Source organism: Pelophylax lessonae (genome assembly GCF_965119305.1).
Source record: "Pelophylax lessonae genome assembly, chromosome: 1".
Lineage (NCBI taxonomy): Eukaryota > Metazoa > Chordata > Amphibia > Anura > Ranidae > Pelophylax > Pelophylax lessonae.
The window spans coordinates 793,999,982-794,016,834 of record NC_138768.1 but is presented as its reverse complement, the minus strand read 5'-3'; the positions used below and the strand labels follow the sequence as shown (position 1 = coordinate 794,016,834).

At 43.0% G+C, this 16,853-nt stretch overlaps 1 protein-coding gene across 1 annotated transcript in view; it reads right to left on the bottom strand.

The window, feature by feature from the left end:
* STK32B (serine/threonine kinase 32B) overlaps positions 1-16,853 on the bottom strand; it is a 391,673-nt gene that overhangs the window by 103,255 nt on the left and 271,565 nt on the right. Inside the window, exon 8 of the mRNA XM_082263144.1 lies at positions 12,214-12,330. Coding sequence (XP_082119270.1) covers positions 12,214-12,330 — 117 coding nt within the window. The remainder of the gene's footprint in view (positions 1-12,213; positions 12,331-16,853) is intronic.

The window sequence follows — 16,853 nt, the reverse complement described above, 5'->3', positions numbered from 1 at the left end:
TGTCAGTGATCAAAAATTACAGGATCATAAATCAGGATAGTGCAAATAGCAATGACCATGTGCAAAACCGAGGGAATGCTGACAACCAACCAATTCCACATTATTTTACTCAGTCAAGGACAAGGTCAGACAAATGCCCTGAGCCATCACACTTTTATGAATTGAAGCTCCAGTGACAATTTCTAAGCTGATTTATCTCGGTGTGTATTTTAAAGGAAACTTGAAAAAGAGAAGCAAGGAGACTGCTGTTGCTGATCTCTTCTTCTAAAAATGCTACTTTCCTGGTTGTCATGCTTTCACCTCTTGTTCCTGTGAAGATTGCAAAATTGGACTTCCTATTATCTTGTGTCTCTGTGATAATGCTCACCAGGACAAACAGAGAAGAAGAATCTCTTCAGAGAGTACACAGATAGCAATAAAAACCTGACATGGGTTTTAGCACTATCACACCCTATCAAAAAAATAAAAAATAAAAATAAATGCTTTGCCTTTATATATACTTTAGAGCAAACCAGAAATTTCCTAAAAAACAGGATTGTGGAAGAGACAGTGTTCAGGGCCCTTGGTGCAAATGTTTGTATTGAGGTGATCCTCAAAGGATTGAGCTGGTCACAATAAAGTCTATCCAGTAATTGCAAAGGTACAATCATTTATTCAAGTACTTTATTCAAGTATTACGATTGATTGAAGATACGATTGTACCTTTGCAATTACTGGACATACTTTATTGTGACCAGCATCTCATCTACTCAATTCTGTGAGGATCAATTCAATACAAACATTTACACTGAGGGCCCTGAGCGTTGTCTCTTCCTGCTTGATTACTTGCTTCAACACCACTCCAAGTGTAAATTTGACAGCAGCCTAGGGCAGTCCTTTGGTGTTTTCATTTATACTCATATACACCAATGATTATTTGGCTACAGCGCTCGGAGTACACGTGTGTCTTTTTGCTTTTAGCCCTATACTGAACACTCCCTGATCTTTAAATACCAGGAAAGCATAATACAGGCTTATCGCTGTCATAAGTGGCCAAACTGGTCTGCAGTTTCATGCCAGTGCCACTTTGACCTTTACTAAGTGGACTACTTAGCAATGAGGTTTTTTGAGAACCTAAGGGTAGCTTACATTTAAAAAGTGTTTTAAAGAAGAATCATTGCCAGAAGTTAAAAATGTTTTGTTAAATCCCACAGAGTGCATATTGTACTTGGTCCTGTACAAATCTGTGAAGTGGTTTTGAAATAATTCCACTTTCTTTTCTGTCAGTGCTGTGCTGTAGCTCCACCCCAGGCTTAAGCCCAGTTTTTGGGTGCTCCTATGGAGGAGCTACAGCCAGCTCTAAAGCTCTCCCCCTGAAGCCCTCCATATAATCTTGCAAACCTCTGCCAACTTCCATATATTAAAAAGATTTCAATAACACTGACAAAAAGACTGAGCCCAGACATAGCCACTAGCTATTCAGGGGAGAGAGAAACTGCAGTAGTAGCACTGGAGGGGGATGTCATCATTCAAAAAACACAAGCCCACAAGAAAACAAGCCAGCTACTACACATGTAAGAGAGAGAATAATGTAGCTGGAGTGTGTTGTGGGCTTGTGTTTTTGTGAATGATGGTACTGCTCTTCAGCTACCATTATTCACAACAAAACAAACCTACAGTCACTACTCCAGTTTCTCTCCTCCAAATGTTATGTGGTTGTCAACCAGGTATGGGCTCAGTCTTTCTTTTCAGTACAAAGAAGGGGGAAAGAAAGTGTGAGGGGCACAGGGAAGCATGATTACATAAGAGGGCTGTAGGTGTTTAGGAAAGAATTGTACAGGTTCTGTTATGCGCCCTGTTGCCCTGCACTGTTAGTCAGAATGAATTAGGTTTTTGTCTTCATGCTAGCAGCAGTGTGGGCAAGTGGGCAAGCTATCCTACCATACTGCTTCGCTTCGAATGCACAGATTCGAACAGGACCAAGTCTGATGTGCACGGGGTCCCCTCTAGGATTTAACACGCATTTTCAACTTCCAGTCGTACTTCTTTACACTTCCGACCGCGTAATTGGGAAAATACGTCTTTACTTTGACGTTTAATACTGGGGTTATGGTTGCAGCTAGATGCCATATCCCCAGTATTAAAATTTTCCTCCGGCATGGGTCTTCCTGTTAAAAGTGTTTTGAGTGGCTGATTAGCCGCTGGATCACTTTTAGAAGCAGTGGGAGGAGTCGTCCTCTGCCGCCGGGTTTACGGTGGATCTCAGGCTTACCTTGCTGATCGGTAAGCTCGAGAATCGATCTGGCGCTGGTGGCGGCTGGCCACAGAGATGAACAGAGGAAAGATGGCCTCCACTCAGCTCAATGGCCAAGGAGGACCAGAGCAACATTATATTGTCACTTCCGGTTCATGGCCAATGTAAAAAAAGGTCATTTTCTTTTCAATTAAGCAGATCAATGTTTTTTTTTTTTGATCTGATGCTTTCCATTGTAGGAAAGATGTGGCGTCTTATTAACCCTAGATCTGTCCATAAAAAGGACCTGTCATGCTTTATTGTTGTCACAAGAGATATTTACATTTCTTGTGACAGCAACAAAAGTGATCAAAATCTTTTTTTTAAAGGGACAGTGTAAAAATAAAAAAAATGTAATAAAGTAAATATTTAAAAAGAAAAACATTTTAAAGTGCCCCTGTACCCTCTTGCTCCGGCGCAGAAGTGAACGCATATGTAGGTCACGTCGACATATGTAAACAGTGTTTGCACCACACATGTTAAGTATATCTGCAAATGTCAGAGTGAGAGCAATAATTTTAGCACAAGCAAGACCTCCTATGTAACTCTAAATTGGTAACCTGTAAAATTTTTTAAAGCATCGCCTATGGAGATTTTTAGGTACCACGGTTTGGTGCCATTTCACGAGAAGGTGCAATTTTAAATCATGACATGTTTGGTATCTATTTACTCAGCATGACATCATCTTTCACATTATACCAAAAAATTGGGTAAAATTGTATGGGCTTTTTTATTATAAATTAAAGTGTATTTTTTTTTAAATTGCATTTTGACTGCCATTTTATTTTCTAGGGCCTATCTTAAAAAATCTAGCAAAAAAGAAAAAACAAATTTGTAAACAAAAAGCTTCAGTATAGGCCTGGTTCTAAAGTGGTCCTTAAGTGGGTAAATAAAAACTCAAAACCTCAAAGCATAGTCATATTAGTCAATAAAGCAGATCTCTAAATGTCATCTGTGCTGCCCTGCCTCCTCCCCCTTACTTTCTTTCCAATGGACATTATTGTTTTATTTAATTTTTTACAATTTTCTTTATTTTTACTACAAAGTGGCACTTTTGCATTTCTCATGTAGATGAGACATGTACAGATTGTGTCCTGAGAGAGCCCTGCAGTACATCTGCACATGCCCCAGTTTTCCCGGCCATCAGCGCTGCATGCACAAAGACTTCCAACAGGAAAGTCCAAAATCTTCCCTGTCTTTGCGCATGAATGTAAAACCCCTGCGCATGCACAAATGAGCCAAGGGGCTCTACCAGAGCCCCTTGGGCACATCTGCGCATGCGCAGTAATGGTGGCACTGGAGGGGGGAGAGGAGCCTGTTCAGAGCGGGACTGAAGTTTGCAAATACATAAATATTGTGATTACTTTGGCTTTTATTGTTGCAAAAGTCTGCTCATCCCTATTTGCATGCTGATTGGTCATTGTGCACCTAGAAGAAAACTCTTTTCTTTCTTCGGATTTATACTGCTTATTTTGGCAAAGCTTACTTAACAAATAAATATTCTGCACCAACACATTTTATCTTGCTACTAAATAAGCCTGGCATTTCTGCTTTTATTCTAGGGTATGCTGATTCTACTTTCCTACATATTAATAAGTGTTTTCCATATTGTCGAAACGGCTTTGCTTAAAACAGTTGGGCGAGTTGTTTTGTGGAGAGATGTGTCATCTTTATTTAGTGTCTGCTGGATAATCAGGGAACATTTTTCTTTTGTGTTCTCATATGAGTGCGCTGTCAAGGACCGTCTTAAAAAAAATAAGGTATTCTCAAGGACATGCAGCATAAGAAAAATTGCCATATTATGTGACAGCCCTATTAATAGTGATGATATAACTGCTGGTTCTTACTAGCAGCACTTATTGGGCAGACCTGCTCTCTGGTCCTGATGTAAAATGATTGGATGGGCGAAGATAAAACAAAGGAATCCTCAAGTGAACTTTAAGGGAAAATTAGTTTTTAGGCTTTCTAACTCAACATCCTCATCTTACTGGGGAAAGGACCTTAGGCCAAATGTAATAAATCTCATGAAATATTGTATGCATCTAGGTACATTTATTTTTAATGTCTTCATTGCTTTAGAATTAGTGCAGCAAGGTCATTGCAGCATTGCAGCATTATAAATTCAAAGCTTTTTTAGGATCTGGATCAAGGTTGAATATCAGGGCCGGTACAAGGGGTGGGCGGAAGGGACGGATGCCATGGGCGGTACCATTTAATAGAGGAGGGGGCGCGCAGATGAAGTGCCATCAAAGTACACTGTCTGTGTGTGTGACTGTACACACCATCGGCTTTATATGTACCGAGTGCGCTCCTGCACTCGATACAAGCCTGGAACAGCAGAGCCCTTCCCTGTCAGTGGAGATACTGACAGGACCTTCACACTCACAGTTCACAGCACCAGCTTTGTGTGACGTCACTGAGACGTCGGCCGGAGGCGGGATGGCAGAGGACCGATGCTAGGGCTGAAACGTAGAGGAGGAACCAAGTGTGTATCCCACACAGGGGCAGACTGACCATTAGGGGGATGGTGGTTTGTGCAGCACTTGGAGAAGACTCTGGCGCTGGTGGGGATGAGAGAGCAGCGGTAGTTGCAGCAGTAGACTCTCTGGGCACTTCTTCCCCCGGGAAATTTAACTCAGGGGCGGGGCCACAATCCACATCCCCGCCATGGAGAGTGCACTGCAGACCGGATCGGTCTTGGAGCTGGTAGCAACCTGTTTGCAGCACAGCAGCAGGTTAGTGTGTGATGGCCAGCCTTCTGCCCAGTCGTTTTTAGTATATCACTCTGCTTTAATCTATCAAGTGTTGATTTCTGTATACACTGAGTGTATTGATAACTGTATAGTGAGTGCCACTCAGTGTACAAATATCAGTGTTATATATAGGGAATAGCACTCAGAGTACAGTCACAGGTATTAGCACTCTGTACAGAGATCAGTTATAAATAGGGAATAGCACTTAATGAGTCCTATTCCCAATATATAGCACTGATATCTGTACTCTTAGTGCTATTCCTTATATATAACACTTATATCTGTACACTGAGTGGCACTCAGTGTACAGATATCAGTTTTATGGAATAGCAGTCACTGTACAGATATCCAGGAATGGCCTGACCATTAGTGCCGGTTCACACTGATCCGACTTGGACCATGATTTGTCAGCCTGACAAGTCGCGTCCGTCGCGCTCCCATTGTTCGGTACAGGACCCGTTCTAATAGGAGCGACACAAGTCGCTCCGACTTAGAAAAAGGGTCCTGTACTACTTCGGGGCGACTTGCATAGACATTCATTTTATGAAGTCCGTGCAAGTCACGCCGAAGTCGTGCCGCTGCAGTGTGAACCGGCACTTATGGCACCAGGGCAGTGCCCGGGGCTATTAGGGGGCCCCATGAGAGGCTTCAGTCCTAAATTTCACTCCACTCCTCCTCCTTCATATGGAAAGGGTCAAGTTGAAGAGGAGCGGACTGACATGGGTTGAAGGTGATGTGTACATGGAGGGCACAGTCTGTACGACTGAGGACAGTATACACTCTCACAGTGCACAGCTCCTCCACAGGTGAGGGGTCCTGTTATGAGAGGAGACAACCCACCCATTGTCCTATGCTGTGTCTGGGGACAACCCCACTCATGTCCCTTCTTCCCAGGGCTGGACCCGATCACACTGTCAGTCCAGTCTGGGCTCTGCTTCCCCTGCCTATCTTTTTGTTTCACCGCTTGACTCTGGAATGTGTGTGTGGCAGGGAAAAGCCTCTGCTATGCCTGAGCTGGGGGAAAGCCCCCAAGGCCAGTGCCATTGCTGGGGATCATTGTTGCAGAAACTAGTGCAAATGCTGTTGGTTATTATTGCGTAAATTGGGAGCTGTTTTAAGTATTCTCTTGTTTTAAATAGACACTGAATCTTTCTTTACACGGGGTGGGGGGGGGGGGTGTGTCTGGTGGGGGGGGGGGGCACAGTTTTCCATCTTCGCCCTGGGCACCAAATTACCTTGTCCCAGCACTGTTGAATATTGACTATAGTGTGGACTCATCCTACATGAGACTTAAAGTAATTGTAAAGTCTCCTTTTTTTTTTTTCTATTAAAATAACTTACCTCCTCTGTACAGTTGGTTTTGCACAGAGCAGCCCAGATCCTCCTCTTCTCTGATCCCTGGCTGGAGCTCCTGGCCCCTCCCTCCTGTTGAGTGTCCCACAGCAAGCAGCTTGTTATGGGGGCACCCGAGCCAAGCCGAAGCTCTGTGTATCCATTCGGACATGGAGCCCGGGTTTGGCCCCATCCTCTTTTTCTCCTCATTGGCTAACTGAGTTTAAATGACAGCAGCAGGAGTCAATGGCGCCGCTACTGTATCTCCAATCAGAAGGGACAGTCCTGGACGACTAAGGCATTGGTGGACATCGCTGGATCGAGAGGGGGCTGAGGTAAGTTTTGGGGGGGCTGAGGGGGCTGCTGCCCACAGAAGGTTTTTTTCTATCTTAATGCATAGAAAGCATTAAGATAAAAAACCGTATCCCTTTACAACCACTTTAAAATAGTTTAAAGGGGTATTAAACAAAAAAAAATGTAATATATTGCAGCTTATCAATCTTTAGATGTGGTGGCAGCATTTATTTTCTTTTAAGCATTTTTTTATGAGCATTATGTCAACAAAAATCCCCCCACCCAACCACTGAGCGCTAATCTGCATGCTTACCCCTAAGCATAAATTCTCCCTTCCCCAGTACAAATCCGGCTCCTGCTGGAATCTCCCCTCTCAGCACAAATCTTTGCTCCACCCCCCCCCAAAAAAATCACTCCTTCTAGCACAAATCCTCCACCCCTATAACGTCATCTTCATCTCCCCCCAACTTCAAATCCCCCCTCCCAGCATGAATTCACCACAAATTTCCCCAACTAGAACAATACCTAATCTCTGCCTCCCCCTCAAATTCCCCCTTCCAACATAAATCCCCCCCCCCAATCTCCTTCTGGCTCCCCCCACCTCACATGATATCACAGTGCCCAGGGCAGCCGCCCCTCCTGCCCACCTCTTGTCCCACCCTGTCTCCATTTCACACCTTATTTTAGACTGAGTGATGTCATGACTGGGTCTTTGTGCTTCTCTGTGCATTGCAGGCAGATTGGCTGGTGGAAGAGACAAGCAGAGTGCAGTACATAGGTTACTGAAAACATCACAGCACCCTACCTCTGTACTCCTCTCAAAAGCCCCAAGCCCAGATGTAAGCAGAAGGCTAGTTCTTGGGAGAAGTTATATAAATATATGGGGTCTTAGGCAGGCTTTATCCGAATGCAGGACACCCTGTGTAATGCTGTGTGTTGATTCCCACCCTCTATAACTGAAAGTACAGAAATCCAATGAGTTAGAGGGTGAACCAGTGACAATAAGGCTGGATGTCCTCCAGTAAGAAAATGAAATAAGCCCAACTGAATGTAAGACTGGAGTTCAGCTTTAATAGTAGGAGGAGCTGAACTGCTTACAGTAAAAGTGCTTCTGCTCTAAATTCTGAGGATAACTTACACCACAGTGCCTGCAGCTATGGAAGACAAAATATGGCCACAGTTGCTGAAATGTACACATACTACTGAATGAGTGAGAGTAATGGCCCATCTCAACCTAACTTCCCTTCTGCACTGTTCAGGGCTGGACCATAACGAGTTTCAGTCAGAGAAAGAAAGTGTGAAGGTAAATCGCTTCTGCTGTACTCTCTCTTTAGAAAATGCTGGGGCCTCATTCACATGGCATTTATGTAACAGCTGAGGCAAGAATAAAGCAGATTCCTGCAGCTGGATTCATAAGTAGAAAGTACAAAGCAATGTCAGGTTGACAGCAGGCATAGCTCTCCACGGGCATTTACATGTTATTCGCACATGGAGCACTCTCTACCTATAAATGCTGTTAAAAAGTCACATTTCATAAATCAAGTTGTAATTTACAGTATATTTTCCCTCCAGCGATGGGCGATACACAGTAGTAAAAATAATTATTTGATTCCCTGCAGATTTTGTAAGTTTGCCCACTTACAAAGAAATGAAGGGTCTATAATTGTAACCATAGGTGTATTTTAAATGATAAAGACCGAATATCAACCAAAAATTTAGAAAAAACACAATACAAGTGTAATAAATTGAGTTGCAGTTCAGTGAGTAAATTAAGTATTTGATCCTCTACCAACCAACAATAATTCTGGCTCTCACAGACTGGCTACAGTATGTGTTCATGTGGTACACAAATTAGTCCTGTTGATTTAAAAGGTGATCCTAACTACAACTTGTTATGTGTATAAAAGAGATCTGTCCACGGAATCTCTTTCTTCTATTGAAATCCCAACATCAAGACCAAAGAGCTGTCAAAGAACGTCAGGGATGAGATTGTAGACCTGCACAAGGCTGGAATGGGCTACAAGACCATCAGCGAGAAGCTTGGTGAGAAGAAGACAAGTTTTGGAGTGATTATTTGCAAATGGAAGAAATACAAAATTTCCATTGATTTATGAAATGTGAGTGTTTAACATCATTCATAGGTTAACATGGTATGTGAAGGTTTCTATAATTATTCCAAGCTGGTTATGTTTGAAATGTAGGTAAAGAAGTTTAAAATGATATTTTCTTACACACTGTTTCCTGTCCTGATTTCCTGTACAGTCATCTTATAGAAAGACACTGGGAACTGTCACTATAGATGTTCTTTTAAGCAAAAATGCCATCTAAATTAGAATGGAAGGATGCACAGTTGAGTTCTATTCTGTAAATGTCAGTTTCCTCATTTAGAGGCAGTCTGTGAAAGTTGGCTGAATTTCTGATTTACCTAAATTCACCACATTTCACTATAATATGATGTGCATTTTCCCCTGTATTTATTATACTCTGGGCAGTTCACGTCAAAATCAAACTGCAACGTAATAAAAAAGAGTTAAAATCACAAAATTGATGGTATGCTCTTCATTCCACTATATACTGTAAATCAAAGTATCTGTTAGGCCTATGTAGCTTTTGGAGTGTTACCGCAAAGTGACGTAGGGCTATGTCGGCAAACTTTGCGGTGTTATACCGGGGTGATGCCTCTAGCTAGAGACATCACCCCAGTACCATTGTTTACAGCCAGCGGTCGGCTTTCCGGTGGTAACGACCGATGCAGCCCGGGAGCCGCTCGGTCATTACTCCGGTGAGCGGGAGGGGACGTCCCCCCTCCCGCCGCGGTGGCTTTGCCCGGGTCTCCTGTCCCACCGGGAGACCTGAGCACCCAGCCAGCACATCCGCAGGCTGGATGGAGTCCCGATCAAAGCTGGAAGCGGCTTCGATCGGGTCTCCGATGACGTAACCCGGAGGCGGCGTCCATGACGTCACGTCCGGGTTACTCTGCTGCTAAAAGCGGCAAATTTAAAAAATGAATGTATTCAAAAATGCAGTTTGCGGCATTTTGAATACATGGAAGTGTAGTGGAGGGGTCTAGGGTCTTTTAGACCCTCGATCCCTCCATAAAGAGTACCTGTCACTGCATATTGCGGTCACAAGGGATGTTTACATTGCTTGTGACAGCAATAAAAGTGATCAGATTTTATTTTTTTTTTCAAAAACCTGTGATAAAGTTAAAAAAAATAAAATAAATAGGAAAAAAAAAATTTTAGCTGCCCCCGTCACCGTTAGCTCGCGCACAAAAGAAAACGCATATGGAAGTTGAGCCGCGAATGAAATCGCTGTTCAAACCACACATGTGAGGTATCGCCGCGATCAACAGAGAGTGAGCAATAATTTAACAAAAAGAGCTACACTCTAACTCTAAACTGGTAGCCGTTAAAAATTTTTAAAGCGTCCCCTATTGAGATTTCTATTGACCGTAGTTTTTCGCCATCCCACGGGTGTGCGCAATTTTAAAATGTAACATGTTGGGTATCTATTTACTCGGCGTTACATCATCTTTCACAATATACAAAAAAATGGGCTAACTTTACTGTTTAGTATTTTTTAAATGCAGTGAAATTTGATTTTTCGTAATTTTTCCAAAAAAATTGCGTTTTAAAGACCGCAGCGCAAATACCGCGTGATAAAAAATATTGCAATGACCGCCATTTTATTCTCCAGAGTCTTTGCTAAAATAATATATATAATGTTTGGGGGTTCTAAGTAGTTTTCTAGGAAAAAATACTGATTTTAACTTAACAAAAAGTGTCCGAAATAGGCCTGGGGCTTAAGTGGTTAAAGTTAAAAATGTTTCTGCTATAAGCAAGCCTTTCCTGATTGAGGTGAGTGGGGGCACCACCAGCAACACGGTAAGTGTTCAGCAGGCGAGGAAGACCAACTGTAGCCCAGGGATTGTTCATAGTGGGCAAATAGAGGGTCTGGGCTGGCCAGCAAGGGACACAGGAAAATTGGTTACTTACTTGGTGACAGCCAGATACACTAGATCACTGGTCCTCAACTCCGGTCCTCGGGGCCCACTAACAGACCAGATTTTAAGTATTACCTTGGGGAGATGCAGACTAGAATACTGCAATCAGTGAGCAGAAAATGAGATCACCTGTGATGTAATTTAGTTATCTTGCAAACCTGGCCTGTTAGTGGGCCCGAGGACCGGAGTTGAGGACCACTGCACTAGATGTTTCAATTAGTGGGGGATAGATAAGTGTGCACTTTCCATGTTACTGGAAGGGTGTACACACTATGTGCCTGGCTCCCACCTATCCACCATTCCCATGACACTAACAATGCACCTGGCTATCACCTACAGGTTACACTACTAATATAACTGCAAAAGTGGATTGGTGGTAGACAGGTGCACTGTCAAACTGTGTTCAGACCTGTCCTTTAAGCCCCTCCAACTTTTAGCACAATTGAGAGCACCCTAATTTAATTGTGGCATGCTTGGCTGTGCCCCCTGACATGCCCCAGTCTAAGGAATTCAAATTTCCAAATGTTTCCAGGTATGGATATATTTGCTGTGGGAGAGGCACTGCCTCACAAGATCTGGAGTGAGAGTTGGCAATGTCACTATTTTCATGCTCAGTGTTGTCTTTGCCATACCTGTGTACTAGCAGTGCAAGGATCTCCTTGCTACTGCTTTATTTATTCTTTGGGTCTGTGCTTTGTACACTGCCCCTGAAGCTTCCTGAGTATTCCCACGCCAGCCATCAGATCACAAGAAATCAGGGGGAAGCTAAGAAATTAGGAAGCAAAGCCCTGTTTCTTTCTCAAGATGGCCGCCTTCACCCTGAAACACAGTGCTAAATAAGGCAAGATAGGTCAGTAATAGTGAAAGATCGGCCTCTGGGAGACCATAGGCCACAGTGGTGTGTAATCCTTTGCAGTGTTAATTGTGATGTCAAATTTTGATTTAGTTTTAGTCATAGTCTTTTGACCAAAATTCCATTTTAGTTTTAGTTGTATTTTAGTCATCTGAATTGTTTTAGTTTTAGTTTTAGTCATGTTTTAGTTGACTAAAATGTTGTTAATTTCTAAGAAAATATTTTTGTCGAAATAAATTAACACTGATCCTTTGCTCTCTGCCTGCAAATTCTGAACACCGCTTTTACAGTTTAGGTCCTCTTTATAGTGAATTCTATCACATATTTAAATGTAATAGTTAATATGTATATACTCACATAGCTGCAGAGGCTATTTTATTTCATTTTTTGCTTGTTATAAATAGGTTTATACTTGAATGTTTATAACCTGGCCACAGGTTAATTATAAGGTAATTTTGTTATAGGGTTTTCTTTTATTTTTTACTCAAGCTTGTTCATCAAAATGGTTAAGTCTGCAACCTTTACTTAGAGGACAATTTCTGTGGAAAAAGTCCTGTGGGAAAAAAAGTCCCCATTGATTTTTTGTGTAATGTCACACAGATGTGATTGCAGACAACAGGCATCTTGATGGGTTCCTCTAAACATATTACTACTGTAGTAAGTTACTGATATTCAGCAACTGTTATACCAAAGCTAGCATTACCTTTTTGAGTAACGCCACCATGTTTTTACACCATGTTGATGAATAATGCACTCTTTCAATCTTGAACATATTAAGGATGTCATCTATTGGAGTTGTAGAGTGAATCTCATAAGGCCTCTAGAAAAATAGGAACATAAACAGAGGATTTCAGTGAGAACAAATATTATATATATAAATTTAAATAATGCAAAATGTAGTAAAAATATATGACATATACAATCACACCCAGCGCCTAAAATCTCCTAGTATGTATAACAAAAAGCTGCTACTATAAAATCAACAATAAAACCCAACATGTAGTGAAAAAATGCAGTCCATCCACACCACTAGTAGCGCTAAAATCCATGCATCAAATAAAATATAATAAATTTGTATTGCAATCAAATAGTCTACCACATGAGTATATGTGACTCCATTGTATTCTTTGGAGGTATTTTTATTATTTCTAATGAGTGACACTTCCACCACACCTCGTGATTTCCTCTCCCCTTCAGCAAACAAACTCACCAGATGGTGATGGATATGAGCTTTAAACAGAGACCTTGGATGCTATTTCTCCAACTCCAACAAAAGGTTAATGCCCCTATATAGTTATGAACAGCCACACACAGAGTGATCCGACTAGTGATAAACCTGAGCCTTGGATTGAAACCTCGGATGATTTCTCCTCCTCCAACCCTTGATCAGTGCTCATTTATGAAAACATATAAAGCCACACTGTGGATTTTGCTGGGCACTATAGATTTTTTCATGGTTCTTCAGCTGTGGGGCAAGTAGACAGGCTCAGCCTGACATTTATCTGTGTTGTGATCCAGTGCCGATTTAACCCTTGATTGGTTGTTTTTAACTGAACAAATAAACTGTGGCTTTTAAAATCTTAACTTTCCCTGTATGGAGTGTCATACATTCAGTATATATACCACCACAGTTATGAACTCTGATCATGTCTTCTCTGCTTTATTACAGGTAATTGTCATCTGCTTCTGCTATCCATATGTACACCCTGATCTGCCTATGACACTGCTCCATATCTTTTGGTAATTGTCATCTGCTGTCCATATCTCAACTCTCATATGTAATTCTAGTGCTTTTAAAAAAAAATGACTGATTCAACTCTATTTAGCTTGAGTGATCAAGAGACTTAATTACCTTTTATGACCCTTGCCTGTGTCTGTGGTCTGGTTTTGTCTATCTCTCCTCCCATATTCATGTGTCTCAAATCAGATCCTATATTGATCAATTGACAAATGCTTGCCTACTCAATCTCCCTATAAATTTAAAGCAGTCTATGGGGGAGGCGCAGACACCATGTCTCATTCCTGAGTGTCTCAGTCACGAGTGTAGCACAGTTTCACCACCGCAGTTTAACTACAGCAGGATAACTAAAGCTGTATGAAGATACAACACAAACTCTTTGGAAAGACTACAAGCAAACCAGCAATCAACATTTAACTTATTTGAAGTCAGATTCCCACTTTCTTTCTGTAAACATGCTTCTTCTACTCTACTTTCTCACATCGGTGTCTTCCATTCTCAAAATATCCTTACACTACCCCTCCTCTCCACCCCACAGCATACACATAGCACCCTCACTCCTACCCTCTCCCTACCACTGTACCCATCACCTCCTTCAGTTGCTGAGCCCACATGCTAACCTAAACAGCAGGGCAATTAGACATGTGCACTCATACACATCCCACTCCCATCTTACCTTTCTCACCCTCCTTCTCCTTTTAGCCTCAGGGGATATTTCCCCAAATCCTGGCCTCCTTTTTCTAACTGCAAACCACGTAACCCGCACCCCTCCTCCTCTGGCAACAGCCGCAATCCACTCAGTTTATTTCTGTCCCCCTGCTTCCTAAAACCAGCCCCCCAATCTCATGTGCCCTTTGGAATGCTCGCTCCATCTGTAACAAGCTCACATCTGTGCACAACCTTTTTATCTTTCATAGCTTTAACATACTCGCCATAACTGAAACCTGGATCCAAAATTCAGACACTGCTTCTCCTGCTGCCCTCTCCTATGGTGGACTCCATTGGACTCACTCCCCCAGACCCACCGGACAGAAAGGAGGTGGAGTTGGATTCCTTTTATCCCCACAATGCACCTACAAAGTCCTTCCAAACCCTCACTCTCTTCTTTCGAGATGCATTGTATTCGTCTGTTTTCTCCAATTTCTCTAAGGATTGCAGCAATCTATCGGCCCCCTGGACCAGCATCACGCTTTTTTGATGACTTTGCTGCCTGGCTACCCTACTTTCTCTCCTCTGAAACACCCACTATCATTCTTGGTGACTTCAACATCCCTGTCAATGTTAACAGCACAGCTACAACTCACCTCCTCAACCTAACTTCCTCTTTTGACCAAACCCAATGGACACACACTTCCACTCACTCCAATGGTAATACCCTCGACCTTATATTCTCCCATCTCTGCTCTGCTGGCAACCTCACCAACACCCCCTTTCCTCTCTCTGATCACAACCTCATCAGTTTCACTGTATCCTTGCCTCAAATCACCCAACCCCCCAAGCAGCAAACAATTACTTGTAGGAACCTTCGTTACTTTAACTCCTCTCTCCTCTATTCTGCTACTGACCACCTACATGACGTAATCTCTCCCCTGTCCTGTCCTGACCTGGCCACCTCTGTTTACAACAGTTTGCTCTCGTCATCACTTGACGCACTTGCTCCTCTAACTACACGCAGAATCACGCCACAACCATTGCAACCCCGGCAAACTGACAACAGTAGAAATCTCAAGAGACACTGCCGTGCTCTTGAACGATGATGGCATAAAACCAAATGCTTGCAGGACTTCACCCTATATAAATCTTCCCTCCAAACATACAATTCATGCCTCCATGCTGCCAAACAAGCCTACTTTGTCTCTCTTATCACTACCCTGTCATCCAGTTCCTGCCGGCTCTTCTCAACTTTTAACTCTCTACTTCGTCCCCCACCACCTCTACTCACTAACTCACTCACTGCCCAAGCGATTGCCAATCACTTCAAAGACAAGGTTGATGCAATACGTGAGGACACCTCCACTGCGTGCACATCTTCCCCACTCAACATACCTTGCCTAACAGCACAGTCAACACTCTCCTCCTTTGAACTGGCTACTACTGAAGAGGTTAAAAAACTGTTTTCAGATGCCCACCTAACCACCTGTTCCCTGGATCCTGTTCCCTCACAACTACTACGGACACCCTCTTACGCTATCCTATGCTCCCTTACTCACATCTTCAATCTCTCCCTCTCTAGTGGCACCTTCCCCTCCCCTCTAAAACATGCACAGATCACTCCCATACTTAAAAAACCCTCACTAGACCCCACCAACCTGAACAACTTAAGACCCATTTCACTGCTCCCATTCACTTCTAAACTTCTAGAATGCTTAGTCTACAACCGTCTCAGCTCCTACCTCAGTGAAAATAACCTTCTTGATCCCTTACAATCTGACTTTCGCTCGCAGCACTCTACAGAAACTGCCTTACTAAAACTCACAAACGATCTACTAACTGCTAAAACCAATGGCCACTACTCCATACTTCTATTACTTGACCTTTCTGCGGCCTTCTTAATAAACTCTGTTTCCTTGGCTTCCAAGATTCTGCTCTATCTTGGTTCTCCTCCTACCTATCACAGCACTTCTTCAGTGTTACCCACAACTCTACCTCCTCCTCCCCATTGCCCCTTTCTGTGGGGGTTCTCCAAGGCTCTCTTCTTGGACCCCTCCTCTTCTTTATCTACACCGCCTCCCTTGGTCACTTGATAACCGCCCACGGCTTCCAATACCATCTATACGGCAATGACACTAAAATCTATCTGTCTACCCCTCACCTCACTCCTTCAGTCTCCTCTCACATTGCTAACTTACTTACTGACATATCAACATGGATGTCGCACCACTTCCTCAAACTAAATCTCTCTAAAACTGAGCTGGTAATATTCCCTCCCGCCCGTGCCCCCCTCCATGACTTTTCTGTCAAAATTAGTTATGCAACCATCAATCCCTCCCCTCATGCCAGGGTACTTGGTGTAATCCTGGACTCTGACCTGTCCTTTCAGCCCCAAATCCAATCATTGTCAAAAGCTTGTAGACTTCACCTCCGCAACATCTCTAAAATTCGCCCCTTTTTAACAACTGAAACCACCAAGCTACTCATTCACTCCCTTGTTATTTCTCGCCTCGACTATTGCAACTCCCTTCTCATAGGCCTACCACTTCATAGGCTATCCCCTCTTCAGTCTATCATGAACGCTGCTGCCAGGCTTATCCACCTTACCAACCGCTCAGCGTCTGCCTCCCCTCTCTGCCAATCCCTACACTGGCTCCCGATTACTCAGCGAATTAATTTCAAAATACTAACCACAACATACAAAGCCATTCACAACTCTGCCCCGAGCTACATCACCAATCTTGTCTCCAAATATCACCCAAACCGTCCTTTCCGCTCCTCTCAAGACCTCCTACTCTCAAGCTCCCTTGTCTCCTCCTCTCATGCTCGTCTCCAGGATTTGCCAGGGCCTCTTCCATCCTTTGGAACGCTCTACCTCAACCTGTACGGCTATCTCCTACTCTAGCTGCTTTCAGGCGATCCCTGAAAACTCATCTCTTCAGGGAAGCCTATCA